This window comes from Phyllostomus hastatus, unplaced genomic scaffold, assembly GCF_019186645.2.
Source record: "Phyllostomus hastatus isolate PE091 unplaced genomic scaffold, TTU_PhHast_1.1 phas_scaffold_216, whole genome shotgun sequence".
NCBI classification, from domain to species: domain Eukaryota; kingdom Metazoa; phylum Chordata; class Mammalia; order Chiroptera; family Phyllostomidae; genus Phyllostomus; species Phyllostomus hastatus.
This window is the reverse complement of record NW_025334018.1, coordinates 2,076,699-2,095,386: the sequence shown is the minus strand read 5'-3', so window position 1 is coordinate 2,095,386 and position 18,688 is coordinate 2,076,699. Positions and strand designations below refer to the sequence as shown.

Sequence of the window (18,688 nt, the reverse complement as noted above, 5' to 3'; positions counted from 1 at the left end):
GCTTCCTGCCCTGACCCCTTTCCTACTTTTTTGTATGGTCTCCTTTTTCATTTGTTATCCTGTCCCTGGGTCTCATTTTTTACCTTGTGCAAAGCACCCTCCAATCATTGTGAGCTGCCTTGGTGACTCCTTTGCCTTTTTTTCTGTACCCACCATCTAAACTGGGTTCATGGCCATTGAAGACCCCAGGAGTTGTATGTAAACCCAGGTATGGGGCAGGAGCTTGTGATCCCAAATGGAAATATTGCTGATCTCAGGTATCTTTGAAGATTGAGGGAAGTCGGGAGGTTCTTCGTGTGACATGGAAGAGTTGTTAGACATAAGGTTCAGTCCAGCAAGAGGGAAAGTGGTAAAATGCCTGGCCCTGAAGACGTTCAGCTTTACACTGGTCGTCGTTGGCCTGGACTGGTTTGGAAGCTCTGCATAGAGTTGGCGGGGGGGGCAGGAGCAGCTAGACAAATCTCCTGGGAGGCTTCTGGACCCCTAACTTTTTGCTAGGGAGGAAAGGGTGATTTGGGTGGGTGGTTAGGGAAGGGAGGTGGTGGGGCCTGCGAACCTGAGTTAGTGGCCCGGCACTGCGATGCCTGGGAGCGACGAGATAGAAGGCCTGGTTCCTCTCGGTCAGGGAAGCGTTCAAGCAGGGAGGGGAGATGTGTGCACTGGTCACAAAACTGTGCAGATTTTCCTGAAACGTGTTGCTGAGGGTCCTGGGACTCCTGCAGGGCTTCACTGTAGTGGCTTCCTGGAGGAAGGAAGTGTTGAAGGAACTCCAGTGAGAAGAAAGGCCTTGGGTGCTGTCACAGGACCACCGGATGGACGGAGGAGCTTGACTCCAGCTGCAGATTCAGAAGAAGGAATGTACAGAGGAGTGAGTTTGTTTTTTAATCCTCACCCAAGGATATGCTTATTGATTTTAGAGAGAGGAAGGGGGAGAGAGGAACACTGATGTGAGAGAGAAACATCAATCAGTTTCCTCCTGTTTGCGCCGCGCCCCAACTGGGGGGTCGAACCCACTACCTAGATATGCGCCCTGACTGGGAATCGAACCCGCAACCATTTTGTATACAGGACAGTGCTCTAATGAACTGAGACACCCCGCTAGGGCTGGAGGAGTTAGTTTTTGACAGTCCTGGTGACAGGAATGTTAGGGCCTGAGGGGCAGTTTTAAGTGTGCGGTGGGGTCGTGGGGCTGAGAAGAGGCCAAAGTGTGGCCTCGCACCACGCTGCTTGTGCAGGGCTAGGGTAAGTTGAGTCTGTTTGTCATTAAGTGCAGAGGAGGGTTTCATCACTTACAGGAAAACCACCCACTTATCTGAAATCTGACCTACTTCGGGGTTGGAGCCAGACAGGGCTCTTGCATCCTCCCTCAGGGACATTCGTTCAGGCTGTAGTCAAAATTGGTGCATCAGCTCCCACCACTCCCACCATCCACAGAGGCACAGGGGCTGAGATTGCCCCTCTGGGTGTCTTAGGTGGTGAGGCGGCTCAGCAGGGCCAGCCAGTCTGTGATCCTGAGGAGTCTAATGCTCTTTCCCGTGTGCATCATGCTACAGGGGCAGCCCTACTCTCCTGAGGAGGCATACTCCTGGGACTCGGCTGTTCAACTCTCTCTTTCCAGGGGCTGCATCATGATGTGTCAGGAAGGGCTTTGTGCTGGGAGGCAGGACATGGTAGGTAGGGAGAGTCCGGTGTTTTCTGGGAATGGACATTTAGGCCAGATATCTTTAAGGTTCCTCTTGCCTTCCACCGCCTTTGTTCTGTGCAAGTAATTTTAAACCACTGTTTTGTTTTTTTTTAAATTGAACCTATTGGGGTGATGTTGGTTAATAAAAGTATACAGGTTTCAGGTCTACAATTCTATAATATATCATCTGTATATTGGATGTGTGTTCGCCACCCCTAGTCGAGTTTCATTCCATCACTATCCCCGCTTTATGCTCTTCTACCTCCCCCACCCCCTTCCTTCTGGCAGTTACTGTACTGCTGTTCTCTGTCCATGAGTCTTTTTTTTTTCTTTGCTTAACCCCTTCACCCCTCACCCACCTTAAGCCACTTTTTTCAAAAAGCCACTTTATAGTTTTACCTCCATTTAGGGGGGTGGTGGAATCTCTTGGTCACCAAGAGAAATATTTACAGGTTAGAAAACTGGTAGACTTCATTTGGGAGGTAGTAGCCTCAAGTTTTGGTGTATAAATATAGGGATGAGGCAGAGAGAAGGAATAAGAAATGGCACTTGGGCCCTTGCTGGTGTGGTTCTGGATTGAGCACCAGCCTGCAAACCAAAGGGTCTCTGGTTCGATTCCCAGTCAGGGCACAAGTTTGGGTTGCAGGCCAGGTCTCCAGTAGGGGGCACACAAAAGGCAACCACACATTGGTGTTTCTTCTTTTCCACTTTTTCTCTCCCTTTCCCCTCTGTCTAAAAAAAAAAAAAAGAAAAGAAATAGCACTTGGCTAAGGTTGGCAGGCAGCAACAGCCAAGGGGCAGAGGGAAGAAGGGTTGAAGGCCTTGGTAGGAAATGCATCCGTATGGCCTGGCAGATTTTGGAGGGGCTGGGGTACAGCCCCAGTGCAGCCCTGCACTGATTAGCACTGCAGAGCCTAGGAAGCTCAGTTATACGGGGATCCAACTTAGAAACTGCAGAGATGGCAAACTTGTCCCAAGGGTTTTCAGCTCCAACCCCACAGTGGCCAGCCCTGGGGTGGGGCTTGGCCAGGTCTTCGCCCCAGCTGGGTGCTGAGCTTGTCCAAGAAGCTGCAGTCCCTTAAGGAGGCGTTTGAAGTTCTGTGGGGCCTTGGGAAGCTCTGTGCTACCTGCTTCTAACCTGTTTTACCCTTTCCTTCAGCTTTCAGGTAGGGTCAGGTGTGCTAAGGCCAGAAGAGGTAGTTGAAAGTGGGGCCTCAGTGGTGAGTGGGGTCATGGGCAGTGAGGTGCTGTGGAACTGGGGTAGCTGAGGTTATGGAGTTCATTGCTTTTCTACCCCCTGCCCCTGGGCCTGAGTTATAGGCCACCTTACTGAGACTGTCTGCTGCATCTGCTGAAGGAGCAGACAGGATGAAAGGGGCAGCTTAGGGGAGGCAGGATCAGGAAAAAAAAAACCGAAGTTACCAGGGTCAGCCACAGTGCTGAAGGGGCTGGAATCGAAAGGAATGTGTGGGCCCTGCACCTACTGAGTGAACTGCAGGCTCAGAAGGGGGCCTGGGCCTGGGGGTGAGGGACTCCTCTCAGGTCTCAGGGCTGAGCCAGAGAATCTCCTGCCTGCAGGAAGCAGGGATAGGGAGGGAATGCCCAGGGGAGGATTGGGTTAGCTAGGAAATGCCCCACCCGTACCCCCCACCCTCAGCACAGTGGCTGCAGCTACTTTTCTGTACAAATTACCTTCATTCTGAGGTCTCACCGTAGCCCCAGGGCTTAGCTTGGGAGTGAAGTTAGCAGGGTGGTGCTAGGGGTTCCCTGTTTGGTGAGGGGAAGGGAGCCTCCACCACCTGGTTCTTCAGGTCCGGGGCTGCAGCTGGAGTCCTCGGGAGGACAGGGACCTTACTCTTGCTTAGCAGAGGGGCCCTGTGTATAAGGGGGAGCCCTGGACGGGATGGCAAGATCTGGGTCTGACTGCTGGCAACTCCTTGTCACCTCCCCTCTCTAGACCGGTTTCCTATTTAGTTGAACCAAATAGTCACAAAGGGTCTGAAGTCCCTTTAAGCCCCAGCAGCCCTGCTCTGCCAAACCCTTCATTTGGATGGTCTCATCTGATCTGTACAGCAGTCCTGTGTGCAGTAAGGTGGCATTACACCTCCATTTCAAAGGAATGTGGGGAACAGTGACACAGAGAAAAGGTTTTCCTGCCAAAGGTTACCTAGCTAGTTAGCTCAGTGCCACAGCAGGGACCCAGGGTTCGTGATGCCATCATTGGTTCTCGTGCCCCTTCAGTGAGTCCACCCCTCCTGTGTGAAGCCAGAGAGGGAGAGTCACTGGGTCCCACTCTGCCCCGCTCTAGCAGGCTCCCCTCCTTCGGAAACACCAAGCAGATCACGATACAGTTAGTTCTGCCTCCTCCCTGCACCTGTCCATCCTGCTTTCTGACTTTCTGATTTCCAGCTCTTGCTAGGTAGTGTAAACTTTTTTCTGCCTCCTCCCCTTGCCACAAGAAATCAGCCACTGGGTGAGATTCTGAGTCTAATCTGAGACCTCTCTTGCACTTTCAGCCTCTGATTTCGGCAAACCATCTGCTCCCTGCCCTCCCCATCTCTTCTTTTGCTCGGGAGGGAGTTTAGACCTACAGACAGCAGGCAATGCCATCCCCCCTCCCACCCTGTTGACTCAGCAACCAAATTTCTCCTTAAGCTGATTAGCACTGGAGTGGAAAGGAGGGGAACTCGCCTGTCACTGGAGCTGGCACCTGCACCAGGCTGGGGGTGGTGTGGTTTGCAGCAGCTAGGCCTAGGGGATGCGGCTTCAGGAAAGGGTCTGGGGGACTTCTTTGCCTCTGGCAGAAAAGGGGCCCTGAGAAGCACCGATTACCTTAAAGGGGCTGCAGAGATGGGACCACCGGAGTACCTGGGCCTGAGTGGCTTTGGGGCAAAGTGTAGGGGGTGGGGACAGTCTCTGTCCTGAGTCTTGAGGGCAATCCAGGGGCAGACACAACACTGGCTTGAAAAGCCCCCAGTCTGACACAAAAGTAAGACCCAGGGCAGATTGTTCCAGGTGGTGAAAGCCCCGAGTCTGCAGCTCTGCGGTGGGGCAGGAGGCTGCCCTGAAGTGGGTCTGGGCAGAGAGGGGAAGGACACCTCACAAGAAGGACAGGGAAGAGAACTGGGGTCCTGACCGAGGCAAAAGCCTATGGCCTTGGCCTTGCTGGCAAGGTAAAGATGAGAGTCTTGGAGCCACTGTGGGGGCTCCTCATCCTCTAAGGGCTCACACACACAGACTAACGGTGCACCTTCCCTTTCCCAGGCCTGTGCTTGGCAGGGGAGGTGGGGAAGGCGGTGCAGGGGCTACCCTCAACAACTTCCCTCCCTGCCTGTCTTCCTTTCCTGGCATCCACAGGAGACACAGCCACCCCTCTCTCTCTCTGGCTGCCTGCCCAGCCCAACGCAGTTAGGGTGGGAACGCTTTGCAGAGAGAGGTCTGTGTCCCTTGTCTCGGTGTCTCCTAGCCCCCAGCCCACAGATTTGTGATCCTTGCCCAGGTGTCTCTTGACCCCCAGGCCTCTCTCCCTCCCACTGCACTAACAGCTCAAACACCCGCCCTTCCATAATGTGAGAGGCAGACACAGAAGGAGCCTGGAGTACTTGGATCCCTGTAGGGGGAAGTGGTTGGCGATGATTTATTAGCCAGACAAGAATCAACAAACAAGTTCTAACATCTGTTCTCGCCAAACCAACCCTCAGACAACAGCAGCATTGGACCAGGGCCCAGGCTCAAAGGCTCAGAGGGCCAAGGAAATCAGATTCCACGAGAGGCCAGGGCAGCGGGAGGCAGCAGGGCCCTGCTAGCCCACATCTTCACAGGAGCACCAAGCACTGAGGAGTCTGTGGGGGAACCAGTGGGCGTGTCCCTAACAGGGAGTGGATTCCACATTTGCTCTTCTGACCTCTAGGCTTTTTTGTGGGATCCCAGCCCTACAGGGTAACAGGGCTATGGTGGGATCTGAGGAAAGGATCCAGCACCCAGGACCCAATGTGGTAGAACTCTGGAGAGCAGCCAAATTTCCTATCTCAGGAAATTTCTGACATTTCCTGTGAAGACCTAGTGGATGTGGGGTCAGGAACAGAGCTCCAAACCAGGAAATCAGGCCTGGGTCCTAGTCCTTGACTTCGGCAAGTCACTAGCCCACTCTGGCTTCGTTTACTTATCTGCACAGTGAGACAGTTGGACTTGATCAGGAAGGGCAAAAATAGAAGCTGCTCCTCTTCCTTCCCTCACCCATAGCAGACATCACTAATCAATCACGGTGCTCTTTTCTGCTGAATTCAGAGATGACCTTAACAGCTTTTCCAATGCAGTGACCTGGGCAGCAAAGACTAATGGATTGGTGTTGGCATACCAAGGTAACACCTTTTTGCCATCTTTGCAATAGATGGCACTGAGGTCCTTTCCAGCTCTGATCACCTATAGTTTGTTCCATCCACATTTCCCGAGAAGGACACCTGGGTGTGTGTGAAGTCTCTGGACCAGATGTTCCAGGTCATCCTCGCTCAGAATCACCGGCTACTGAGGAGGCCCCAGGGAAAGACACGCTTGTCCTCTGTCCTGAAGCACCTGTCTAGGAAGGGCATGAGGGAGGCTGTGTCCCCAGAGAGGCAGGGGCTGGTGGGACACGAGAGAGCCTTGTTCAGCCACAGAATTTTCAGAACACAGCTGCCGGCCACCTGGATTCTGTAGAGAAAAGGACAATCTTAGGTCACATTCTCTACCCTCTGCCTCTTAGGCCTCCCTGCAGCCTCAAGGACTAACACATCCGGTCTTAACAGATGTTGGCCTGCACAAAGGAGGGCGAAAGCCCACCCATTCATTCAACTAATATTTCCTGAGCACCTGCTCTGTGTCAGGCACTGTGCTGGGTGCTCTGGAAACAGAGATGAACAGGCTCCAGCCCCAGCTGCTCAGTGGCGTGGCAGCTGTGTACAAAGCACAGTGGATGGCTCTATGGTCAGGTCAGGGGAGTCTTTCCAGAGGAGGAGAAGTGCAAGCTAGCTTGTAGGGTGACGAGCAGTTTCCCAAGCAGCAAGAGATTGTACTTGCAGGAAGTTGGTATAGGCAGAGGGACTGGCATGTGCAAACCCAGGAGGCTTGAAACCACTTGGCGTACTTGGAGAAACATGAACAGTTCTGGGAGGAGAGGTGGTAAGACTGATGAGGTGGCACCCTCCCACACAACTCCCTCTGAGTATGGAGGGCCTCATGGGCCAGGCAGCTGTTTCAGAAAGACCATTCTGGCTTCCTTGGGGCAGAGTGGATCAGAAGTGGCAGGTCTGGTGGTTAGAGAAGAGTTAGGAAGTTCTTGGAAAAGTTCTGCTAAGAGATGACCAGAAGGAGCCTGAAATTGGGGAAAGGAAAAGTATGTTTGGGAAGAGCCCCAGCAGAAATCAGTGACTTGCAGGGCAATGGGGGTGAAGAGAGGGAGATGTGGAAGGAGCCATGGCATTCTGGCGTGGGTGGTCGGACGTCTGGGCAGGAAACACGGGAGGGGCGATCTGGGGAGCAAGGGTGAGGGCAGTGTTGGCCGTGTGGAGTGAGAGACCTGGGGCACTGGGAGAGAAGTTGGGTACAGACATGGACCGGTGACATCAGCTCTAGGATGGCAGCAGGTGGCAAGAGTGTGGGTAAGTATAACCAGATGCAAGGGTGAGGGGGAGTCTGGAGTACCAGCAGGGAGAGAGGGTGGGGAAGGCCCTGAGGGGGCTGGGGTGAAGGGACAGGGTGGGAGCAGCCCACTGGGCCTGACACATCCCATGAGGTCTGACTTGAGCTGATCGGTGAAAAGACTGGGGAGGCAGAGGGTTGGAAAAGGGAGAGGGGCCCTGGCTGGTGCGGCCCAGTGGAGGGCACTGGCCTTGAAACGGAAAGGTCTCTGGCTCGATTTCCAGTCACAGCACGTGCCTGGGTTACTGCCTGGGTTATGGGCCAGGTCCCCAGCTGGGGGAGTGCGAGAAGAAGTCAGGAAGCTGATCCATGTTTCTCTCGAGCATCAATGTTTCTCTCCCTCCCTTCCCCTCTCTCTAAAAGTAAATATATAAAATGAAATAGTAAATGCTTTAAAAAAAAGGGAGAGGAGGAGTAAGCATTGGGGCTGGGGTGGGATAGTGCAGGTGCTCATCTGAGATGACACTAGGGACTCAGAGCCCCTTCTTCACGGAGGGCAGGTGATGAAGCCTGAAGGGAGGGAGGGAGCCAGACCTGGAGGGGCCCAAATTCAGACTGGGAAGGAGAGGACGGGTGAGGCTGAGGTTCATGGCACAGGTTGGGCTCGATCTCAGGTGGACTGAAAGAAGACCAGCTGGGTGAGACAGACCCCAACCAAATGCAGGCTCTGGTGGGGAAAGGCCAAGGGGCGCTTGCCTGGGGCCTCTCTTCTCTGTGTCTTAGGAAGGGATGAACTGCTGAGAGGTGGAGGGGTTGGGACTTGACAAAGGGCCCCAGTGATTCCAGGGAGAAGAGAGGGAGCAATCTCTGGGCCTCAGAACTTGGTCAGTTATCCAATCTGAACCCTTCTCAAACTATAGCTTCCAGAAAGTCCTTCTTGGGATCTAGCTTTCCCTGTACTCCCTCCCATTTACCTGGCTTCCTGGGACAGGCCTGGACTGGTACTTCCAGAGGACCGGGTGCTGGAGGATGCACGGTGGGCCCTTACTCCCTGAGGGCACCGCCACTTCCACCTCAGCATAAATGTTGCTGGGGGCTTCCCCAGGGCTGCCCCTGCCCATGGCGTAGAAGGCTATGGGTTCATCAGGCTCGTGGTAGATGGGGTTGGAGGGCTTGGGGGGCACAGCTGGGCGAGGTCGTGGAGTCGAGCTTGTGTAGACTTCGGGGGGTAGCTGAGGTTTAGCGGGCACAGGAGGCTTGGGCCTAGGGGGCTAGGAGAGAAGGCGACAGCCGGGGAGGGGAGTGGGTCAAAGCAACCCAGGTAGGAGCCTGTGCCCTCTGCAGACCCCACCCCTCCCAGCTGGCCCCGCTCCCCGCTCCTCTCAGGCTGCTGCCTCCCTCCTGCCTGGCCTCCTCCAGGATCCTCCAGCCCAATACCTCCTTTGGCTCGCAGTTCCCATCTTTCTGTGTGGGGGCTCTGGGATTCTCATTTTTGAGAACTGGGCTGTACTGGGGGTGCAGGTATTGGCTTTTGCTTCCAGAGTCTGATTCTTCAGTCCGTAAGGAAAGTCCTGCAGGCTCAGGAGTCTGCAGTGAAAGAAGGAGGCTTGAGGACTTGGTTGAGGACGGCTGGCTGGCGGGTAGGGATCACCTGCCGGTGATCTAGGAGGTCAAAGTAAACCGGCCCAGGTGGAGGATCGGGGGAGGGGTATGGAAATCTGGCCTGTGCTGGGTTCCCTGCCTGAAGAAGAGGGTGTGGAGATGGCAGGGAGACAGAGGGCACGGAGGGGAATAGCTCTGGTCACAGGCAATATCTAGCATTAAACTTGATTTCATCTGGCACACAGGGCCAGACAGGCCTCCCTTGTACCTGTGGTTGTAAAAATGCAACAAGGCTTGAGAAGATTTTAGCCTAAAATTTTTTGGCATGACAGACCTCCAAGTCTGCTGAGCCTATGTTTATTTCTGCAGGTCCCAGAGGAGTACTTTATGGAGATATAAGCCAGATATTTTAGGGCAGAGAGACTGCCTCGAGGAGATGAGCCTTACAGGGGGACAGTTCTCTCCCGTAACAGGTGTGCTTTTAGTGCAGCATTTAGCCCTGGGCTCGTGAACGCTCCCACATGCCCGCTTCTGCTGCTGTGCTCCTGCATCCACCAAGCGCGTGTCTCCACCTGGAGGTGTACAGGCACTGCAGGCTTCGTGGATCCAAGCCTGCAGTATTCTAGTAGCCAGAATTCTTATTCCCTGCCCCAATCCCCTCCTCTCTTACATCCCCTTTATGAATAAAAAGCAGCACCTCCACCCTGCTGCCACACAGCACCTTAGGAGTCAACCTTGACCCTTCCATACCCACATCTGCTGGAACACACCCCGGCTCCTTTCACTGCCCCGGTGTTTTTACCTCTGCATGCTTCTCTCCATGCCCACAGCCACCACCCCAGTCCAGGCCTCTTAAATCCTCCCCTTGCATTATCTTGCCCTGGCAACCCATTCTCCAAGAAACTCTCCTTAGCAACCCTTCGGTGGCCTGCTGCTCCCAGATAAAGTCCGAACTGCAGAGAGCTTGGTGTCAGACCCTCTGAGACCCAATCACAGAGCTCGGCCTGCGGCAGGTCTGCCTTCAGCTCTGTCAGTTCCAGCCGGCTCCCCGCACCTGCACCTCCAGGCTGTCCTGCACCGCTCTCGCTGCTCCAGAAGCTTCAGGTCTCCTCCTGTTCCTCATGAACTTCCACAAAAGGGTTGCCCATAGACACAGTTACTGCTTCTTTGAACTGATTCCAATCAAGCTCCAAGAACCATTCTTGCCCAGGTCACCAGTGACTTCTTGGCTAAATCCAGTGGTCTTTTCTGGACCTCTAGGCACCTGCCCTTCCCTGACTTGCTTTTTTGGCGTGGCTCCGAGGCCATCACCCTCTCCTGGTTGTCTCCTCTCTCTCTGCCTGCTCCTTCTCAATTTTCCTTGTAGGTTCTCCCTCATGTCTGCAAACTTTAAATGCTGAAGACTTGGCGGTCCTTTCTTTTCCCATCTACACTCACTCTTACGTGAGACTTCACCCTTCCTGGGGGCTTTGGAATCAATCCAGCTACAAGCTGATGACCCAAATATTTATCTCTAGTCCATACCTGTGTCCCAAACTCCAGGTTCAGGTATTCCAACTGCCTACCTGACATCTCCGCATGGATAGAGAATGGATATCTCAGACTGTACATGTCAAAACTGACCTCCTGTTCTCCACCAGCCCTAGGCCTGCTCCTCCTGTAGCTTCCTCCTCTCAGTCAGTGAGAGCTCACCTTTTACACTCACCATCCATTCCCGCAAAACACCCTTTCAGCCTACCTTCAGAACAGACCCAGCATCCCACCTCCTCACCCCTCCGCCTCTACCAGCCTGGTCCAGCCTGCACTCACCTCACCTGACGCATCGCAGTAGCCTCCAGCTGGCCACCCTTGCCTCTCCGAACTTGCCAGTCCATGTCAGTCCTCACTTATAACCGTCCGGCACCACATCTCACTCAGCATAAAATCTCGGATCCTTTCTAGAGTCTGCAGGGTCTCCTCCCTTCACCTCTCTGATCTCACTTCCTCCCTTTCCACCCTGCTAGCTTCCTCAAACACGCCGAACATCCCCCTACCTCAGGGCCTTTGCTCTTGCTGTCCCTTCTGCCGACAGGGTTTTTCCTTTGGTTGTCTGCATGGCTCCCTCCCTTACTTCGCTGAGGGCTCAGTTCCAATGTCCCCTTATCACAGTAGCTTTCTCTGATGTCTCTGCATAAGATAGCCCCAAACCTGTCACTCCCTGTTACTGCGTGTTTTTTCTTCTTAGCACCTACTCATCATTACTGAATATATTATTACATATTACCCGTTAGTCATCTGTATTGCGTATTCGTCTGTCTCCTCTCACTAGAATGGAAGCTCCATGAAGGCAGGGATATTTTGGTCAGTTTTGTTTACTGCTCTTTTTCCAGGGCCCAGACCAATGCCGGGCACAGAGTGGTCCCTCAGAACTGCCCCAACGTCCTCAGGAAGGCACCCCCTGACGCAGCTCCCCTACTCTGTACTTCTTCCCATCACAGCCGCACACTTGGTTCTCAGTGTTTGTCTTTGCTGCTGGCAAGTAAGCTTTGCGGGTTCGGGACCGTCTGTCTTTCCATGGCTCTGTTTCCAGAACCTGTCAGCATCTGGTACATTCTGGGTACTCAGTAAATATCCCTTAACTAAAAACAAACATGCAAACAAATGAAAACAAGTGATCCATGTGCCTTCTTTGTGGCTGGACTGGTCTCTCGAGAATCCCTCCCACAGCATGGTCTTTCTCAAAAGGCTTCCCGCGGAGGTACGTGGGCAAGGGAGGCACGGCTGGGCAGTTTTGCCGGGGTGAGAAAGTGCCTGCCACCGCGGTCCTGTGGCCTGGGCTCTGGGTGAGGAGAGGGACTGGCCCGGGTCTCCCGGTGAGGGTCACAGTCAGGGTCAGGGGTCAGGGGTCAGGGGTCAGGTCCCAGTTGGGGGGGGGGCGGGGGCGTACCTCGCGGGCAAGGGGCTGGCTGAGCGTCTCCCCGTAGGGGCTGAGAGGGGACCCCGTGTAGTACCGCAGCAGGTCCTGCAGCCGCCAGTGGGCACTGTCCTCGCCCAGCACCATGTGGCGTCCGTCCCCGAGCTGGGCCAGCAGGAAATGGCGGCAGCAAGTCCGGCTCCTAGAGGGCGCCAGTCAGGATCAGACTCGCTCCCCCACACTCTCAACCCTCCGGGTCAGGGTCACTAACGTGATCCCTACCCCCCCCCACCCCGGGCCCCAGAGTGTCCCACTCTCAGTAGTGGGGGTGGGGAAGAGGAAGAGGAGGGGCTGAACGAAAAGCCTGGCGCCCGCGAGCGGTCTAGCGCTCTGCCTCACACCCAACTTCTGCATCCAGTTCCGCCCCTCGGATTAGCCCGGAGCCCGGTTTCCTGGCCCCGCCCCTCACCTGTAGGTCAGCACGAAGGTCACAGCGCTCTCGCTGAACCGCACCAAGTAGCAACCCTCGGGCTTGGTCTCTAGCAGCCTTTCGGCCTCCCTGTGGGTGATGGAGAAGAGACAGATGCTGCTCTGACTATTCCAGCCTTGCTCCCTGTCGCCCGGGCTCCCGTGGCCAGACCCAACTAATCCGACTGAAGTGGCTGGAGAAGGGTGGAGGTGGGCGAGGGGATGTGGGCACTACTCTTCCGCTGTAGCACCTGGACATGGATGGACCCCAGGGTCCAGCGGCGGTGAAGGGGGGCCCGGGTGATGGTGGTTCTGTTGTTGGAGTGGTGGCTACAGCGACAGTGCTCTAATGGACTTCTAGATGACAGAAGTCAAGCTGAAGGGAGTGTGAACAAAGATACCAAGGAAGTGAAGCTGAGAAATGGAGGAGGAGGAACTGCAAGGGAGGAGAGAAAGAGGAGAGAGTTGAGTGAGCCAGAGGTAAAGAAGGGGTGAGAGAGAGCCTGAGACACCTGGAAATCATGAGGATTAGAGGCCATCTTAGATACAGGAGGATAACTGAGCCCACAGAAGGGAAACTGAGGCACAGGGTGGGTAGGGCTGGAGCCTCTCCAATGATCTCCTCCAGGGGAGATGCCTTAGTGAATGGCCTGGGAACCCCCAGGAAGCACAGCCTGGGCTGGGAGCCCCAGTTGACTCCTGATGGGTGGAGAGACCCAGGACTTGCTCCTGCCCCTCTCTGGGCCTCTCCTCCCCTGTGACTCACCTCCGGGTGATGAAGCCGTGGAACCAAGGAGGGGCCGCCCCGTGCTGCAGGAGCCCCTGGGCCTGGGTCTTCTGGAACCAAGCCCGGGTCTCAGCCTGCAGGGATTGGCCTCCTTCCCTAGGCACCTCCTCAGCCCTTCCAGTGTCTTCTGGGCTGGGGGCAGCCCCCAGGGCCTGCGAAGATGCCTGGTTAGGGGAGGAATTCAAGGAGGGAAAGCAGCCGTGATTACTGGGCCTTCTGATGCCAAGCCAGTGTCTACCTTCTCATCCTTATCTCCAGATCCTCCTGGGTGGGAGGAGGAAGCTCGTGGCCCCCAATCACAGTTGCCTATTTTAAGTATAATTGCCCCGAAATCTCTCCCAAGGTCTGACTTAAATCCCTTCTTCGGCTCCAGCTGTCTTGGTTTCTAGGGAATTTTTCTACTTCTCGCTGGATCCTGGGGGCCTTTAAGCCAGTAGCAATAAGCTGTCAGATTGTGCTCAAATGGGGTGAGGCCTTCCAGATGGACCGGAAGTCATACCCTGGCCTGGAGGATGTAGGGAGGTGAAGCAGGAGGTCACCCCAGAGTCTGGGATAAGGGAGAGCCCACCCTCCAGCAGTGGATTGAGCTGGTTGGTGGGAAGGATAGCCAAACAAATGGGTGAGCTAGAAGGGCTGCGATGGGGGTGTGCTAGGCAAATGAAGGTCATGGACAAAGATGCATATGCCTGTTTCTGGGACTTGATACACTGTACCTTGGCCACCTAGGGACTCAACCTGAGCTTTCCAGGGACAGAAGATCAGTGATTGGGCAGTTCAGCACATAAAGAAGGCACCTCCTGTCTTCTTTTCCCCCCTCTGTGAAGTCCCAGGTCACTCCTGCTTTCTCCCCACTGGCCTTTGTTCATCCATGAGTCCTCACCCATGGGAGGCGTGGGAGCAGATGAAGGGGCTGCAGACCCAGGTTCCTACTCACCCCAGTGTGGACATCCGGGGCTGTAGGGATGAACTGGGCCTCCTCAGCCTTTAGGGCCTGGAGTCTGGGCACTGGAAGCAAGCCCAGGCCCTGGCAGCTTTTGTAGGTCAAGTCCATGGGCTGGAAGGTGCTGGAGGTTGGGGTAGGGGTTTTGTGACTCCCTGTTAGCACAAAGAGAACAGGTGGGACTTCTCAGTGAGGGACTGCCTCTCTCTGCTGCTCACCCCTGCCCCGGGCTTAGAGGTGGCCTGCATGCCTTTCACCAGGAACCTGGAGGACAGGGACAGTTATGTCAGCAGGAGAAATGCAGGTAGGACAGTGGCAGGGGTGGATTTCTCAGAGAGGAGAAGTATGGAGCCACGGAGGGACAGAGGGGCTGAGGCAGCTGAGCAGCTTGTTGGGGAAACTGGGCATCAGCAAGGGGAGCTGGAGGTCATCTGGCCTTCTAAAATCCCGGAAGCAAGTCCCACAATCGGGGAGGGGAGCCTGATCTCTTTGGTGCAGGTCCCTCTTCTGGTCCAGGATCCTCTGGCTCCCCCATCCCTCCTGCTTTCTCTGCCCTCCTCCCGAAAGAGCATACAGCAGATCCTTTGTTCTCAGGGCTGAGCGGACCTGCAGTCCCAGAGAAGGAGAAGGGGTTGTAGGCACCCTGCACTCAGTCTTGCCAGCTCTGGCTTGGGGTGGGGCTCTGGCCCAGGAGAAGCAGGCTGTGGGGGTCCTATCCCCTCCCACCCACATTCTTCAACATCACACTTACCGTGGGGGCCTATCTGGGCCGGGGGAAGTCCGTGGCGGCAGCCCGAGAGGGAGCCCCGGAGGCAGGGTATGTGTCTGCGCTCTGGAAAGGTGTGCACACTCAGCAGTTCCCCTCTCACCCCAGCCCCTGGAGCAGGAAATGCGGCTTTACCGACAGCCCTAGCCCTAGCAGAGGACTCGCGTCATGGAAAGCCTAAGACAATTGTTCCTCCCCCGGAAGCCAGGCAGCTGAAGGTGGTTGTGGTGTGGTGGTGCATATTTGTGTCACACTGTGTCTGGGTGTTAGTTAGGGAGTCCTTACTGTTGTCTGACCTGGGTCCTGGGTCCCCCCCCCCCCCACACCGTTCTCTCATTACTCCCTCACACCAGGCTGGGGCTTCTCTTTCTCTGTCTCTCAGCTTCTGCTCTGAGCAGTGGCAGTGGGGAAGTCAACCTCAGGAGGATAAGCCCTAGAAGGCTCTCAGGCTTTGGAGCCACTGGAGATTTGTACTCAGGATTATCCCTTTAGGACACTTGGGGAGGGAGAGGGCAGGGCTGCAACAGGAAGGACGAGGGTCAGACTTCTGGGAGAACATTTTGAGGTATGAAATCTGTGAAACGAAGGATAAAGAGAAGGGGGCCTGGCTGCACCCTCCAGCAGATGACAGAGCTGGGTTAGAGCAAACCAGGCAATCCTGGAGGAAGGGAGGGAGGATTTCCTCCAGCCAGTCGGACTGCTGTTAGTGGTAGCAATATCATTAGAAATTGTTAGTAACTTCAGTGCTGACGTCTTAAACTCAGGTGGGCTTTTATCTCTGCTGCACCAGAGGACTAATCCTATTTCTTTCTCACTTGAATCTTCACAAATGAGAAGGGGACGGGGAACATTATCCCCATTTTCTGGAAGGGAAAACTAAAGCTCAGAGAAGTGCCTCGGCCGAGGTCTTTCAGTGGCTCCGAAGTTGGTGGCAGGGTTGGAACTAAAATCTAGATCTTTTACTAATTTCACTGTGATTTAGGCCAATGGTCCATGACTATGAGACTATGTTCTTGGTGTGAAGAACCCAGAGAGAAAAGGATTGTGTCTCAAGACGGCGGACAGGGAGCCAGACTTGCCAACAGACACTTATTGTGGCAAATTAATGGTGCGGATGGTGCTGCCGGAGTCTCCCTCAGAGGCCCCCACTCTGGCCTGGTGTGCGTGGGTGTGTGCATAGGAGTTGGGATGTCAAAGAGGAGACTGAGCTGAGTTGTGGAGGATACGTAGGATTGAGGAAGATGGGGAAGGGTGTTTCTAGAAGAGGGACAAGCATGCGCAAATGCATGGAAGATAGAAGTGGTGCACCGGGTAGCCGAGGGGAAGCTGGCTCCGAGGCTGCCAGCACCAGTTTATGTAGCTGCAGGGCACCAGGCCAGATTACTTGCTGCCTTGTTCTGGGGAAGGAGTTTGGACTCCTGACTCAGCCTGGAGAGCTACTTCCCCACCTGCTCCGGGCAGGGAAACACTTTCTGAAGCGGTTACTGCTGGCCCAGCCACACCCGAGTCCTTATTCACCTCCTCCTGAGCTGCCTGCTCCCTCTTCCCTTCTATAAAAACTGTTGCCTTACACTTGGTCCCAGCCCCAGGCGATGGAAAGGGGACTAAGAAGTGCCTCTTGGAGGAGAGAGCTCTGACCCCACAAAGGGTTGTTCCCCAGACGGTGCCTGAGCCTTCAATAGGCCATTCTAGCATTCCATGGAGCTGATTAATTTTGGGTGACAGGGAAGACCAGTAACTTCTGCAGTCATGAGGCTGTCGTGTGCCTCTTTGCTGTACAATGAGTTCTTTGGCCCGAGGCACTGAGATGTGGGATGCTATACTGAGAGAGCAGACATCCCGTAAGCACAGGGGTAGTGCTGGAGTTTGTACTGATTCTGATAAGGACAAATCACTACCTCTTCAAAAGGGATAGGGGGTCTACTCTAACCAACCTGCCACTGTGTGGCTGGATGTTTTCCCCCCCTACTAAGTAATATGGCTCAGTGTCAATCTCTCTTGCAAGCAAGCTGGGCTCTCCGCAGTAGCTCTGAACCTCGGCGAGATGGCTCGGATGATCTTGGGCCCGTGCAAAGCCTCCATCTTGCAACCAAGTCTGCTGTTTATCAGCCCATTGTTCCAGCATGTGGGTGACCAATGACTAAAGAGAAAGGATGGCTGACGTCCACGGGATGGGTTATCCTGCCCAGTGTTGTGGAAATGCATGCCAGTCCTGGACCTGCCATACACTTATCTCTTTCCCAGGCCTCTTTTCCTTCAGTCTTTCATTTTATTTTTTTTTCCAGGACTCTGACCAACTGGCCAACCCATTTAACACTTCCCAGTACTCCATGCACATCCTTGATCTGACCATCCCTATGTACAAAGTGCATGACCAGTGAGTGCTTGCAGCTCTGACCCCTGGGAATAATCCCCTTGCCACTGCCCTTCAGGGACACCCTAGATGGGAACCCCCGTGGGGGCATATGTGTGGCTGCAGAAGTAGTAGTGCAAAAAAGACAGGTGATGTGGGAGTCTGGGATGCCTTCTCATGCAATTTGTTTTGTTTCAAGTTTTTTTTTTTAATTTATTGATTTTTAGAGAGAAGGGAAAGGGGGGCAGAGAAATGTTGATTTGTTCTTTCACTTATTCATGCATTCATTGGTTAATTGTTTTTTTAAAGTATATTTTATGACTTATGCTGTTACAATTGTCCCATTTTTTTCTCCCCTTTATTCCCCTCCACCCTGCACCACCCTGCACCAGCATTTTCCCCCTTGTAGTTCATATCCATGGTTTTACATATAAGTTCTTTGGCTTCTCCATTTCCCATACTATTCTTAACCTCCTCCTGTCTATTTTGTATCTACCATTTATGCTTCTTATTCCCTGTACCTTCCCCCCTTTCTCTCCCCTCCCCCTCCCTGCTGATAACCCTCCATATGATGTCCATTTTTGTGATTCTATTCCTGTTCTAATTGTTTGCTTAGTTTGTTTTGGTTTGTTTTTTTAGGTTCAGTTGTTGACAGTTGTGAGTTTGTTGTCATTTTACTGTTCATATTTTTGATCATCTTCTTTTTCTTAGATAATTCACTTTAACATTTCATATAATAAGGGCTTGGTAATGATGAACTCCTTTAACTTGACCTTATCTGGGAAGCACTTTATCTGCCCTTCAATTCTAAATGATAGCTTTGCTGGATAGAGTAATCTTGGATGTAGGTCCTTGCCTTTCATGACTTGGAATACTTTTTTCCCAGCCCCTTCTTGCCTGATTTCTCTTTTGAGAAATCAGCTGATAGTCTTATGGGCACTCCTTTGTAGGTAATTGTCTCCTTTCCTCTTGCTGCTTTTAAGATTCTCTCCTTATCTTTAATCTTCAGTAATTTAATTATAATGTGTCTTATCCTCCTTGGGTCCAATTTCTTTGAGATTCTCTGAGCTTCCTGGACTTCCTGCAAGTCTATTTCCTTGCCAGATTGGGAAGTTCTCCTTCATTGTTTTTTTCAAGTAAGTTTTCAATTTCTTGCTCTTCCTCTTCTCCTTCTGGCACCCCTAAGATCCAGCTGTTGAAACATTTAAAGTTGTCCCAAAGGTTCTTAAGCCTCTCAGTTTTTTGAATTCTGGTTTCTTCATTCTGTTCTAGTTGAACGTTTATTTCTTCCTTCTGCTTCAAATCCTTGATTTGAGCCCTGGTTTCCTTTCTGTCACTGTTGGTTCTCTGTATATTTTTCTTTATTTCACTTTGCATAGCCTTCACTTTTTCCTCAGTTTTGTGACCACACTCAACGACTTCTGTGAGCATTGTGATTACCAGTTTTGAACTCTGCATCTGATAGGTTGGCTCTCTCTTCATTGCTTAGTTCTATTTTTGGAGCTTTGATCTGTTCTTTAATTTGGGACATGTTTCTTTGCCTCAGCTCTCCTGTTACGTTGTAGGGGCAGAACCTCAG

At 53.4% G+C, this 18,688-nt stretch overlaps 1 protein-coding gene across 1 annotated transcript; it reads right to left on the bottom strand.

Annotated features, from left to right (window-relative positions):
• Window positions 1-5,295: 5,295 nt before the first annotated feature.
• SH2D2A (SH2 domain containing 2A) lies at window positions 5,296-16,838 on the bottom strand. The gene is made up of 9 exons (XM_045816941.1): window positions 16,792-16,838; window positions 14,742-14,905; window positions 13,985-14,145; window positions 13,030-13,214; window positions 12,265-12,354; window positions 11,829-11,997; window positions 8,738-8,887; window positions 8,275-8,571; window positions 5,296-6,373 (listed from the first exon to the last, which is right to left on the bottom strand). The coding sequence occupies exons 1-9, from the start codon at window positions 16,836-16,838 to the stop codon at window positions 6,206-6,208; spliced, it is 1,431 nt and encodes a 476-aa protein (XP_045672897.1). The 3' UTR covers window positions 5,296-6,205.
• Window positions 16,839-18,688: the final 1,850 nt, after the last annotated feature.

Bases quoted from the DNA above. Each gene is read 5' to 3' on its own strand.
- SH2D2A (XM_045816941.1), bottom strand. From the start codon at position 16,838: ATGGAGGCTTTGCACGGGCCCAAGATCATCCGAGCCATCTCGCCGAG. The intron at 13,215-13,984 runs GTGAGTAGGAAC...TCCCCTAACCAG, and splicing joins CCCCGGATGTCCACACTGGG to GCATCTTCGCAGGCCCTGGG. The intron at 12,355-13,029 runs GTGAGTCACAGG...CATCACCCACAG, and splicing joins CACGGCTTCATCACCCGGAG to GGAGGCCGAAAGGCTGCTAG.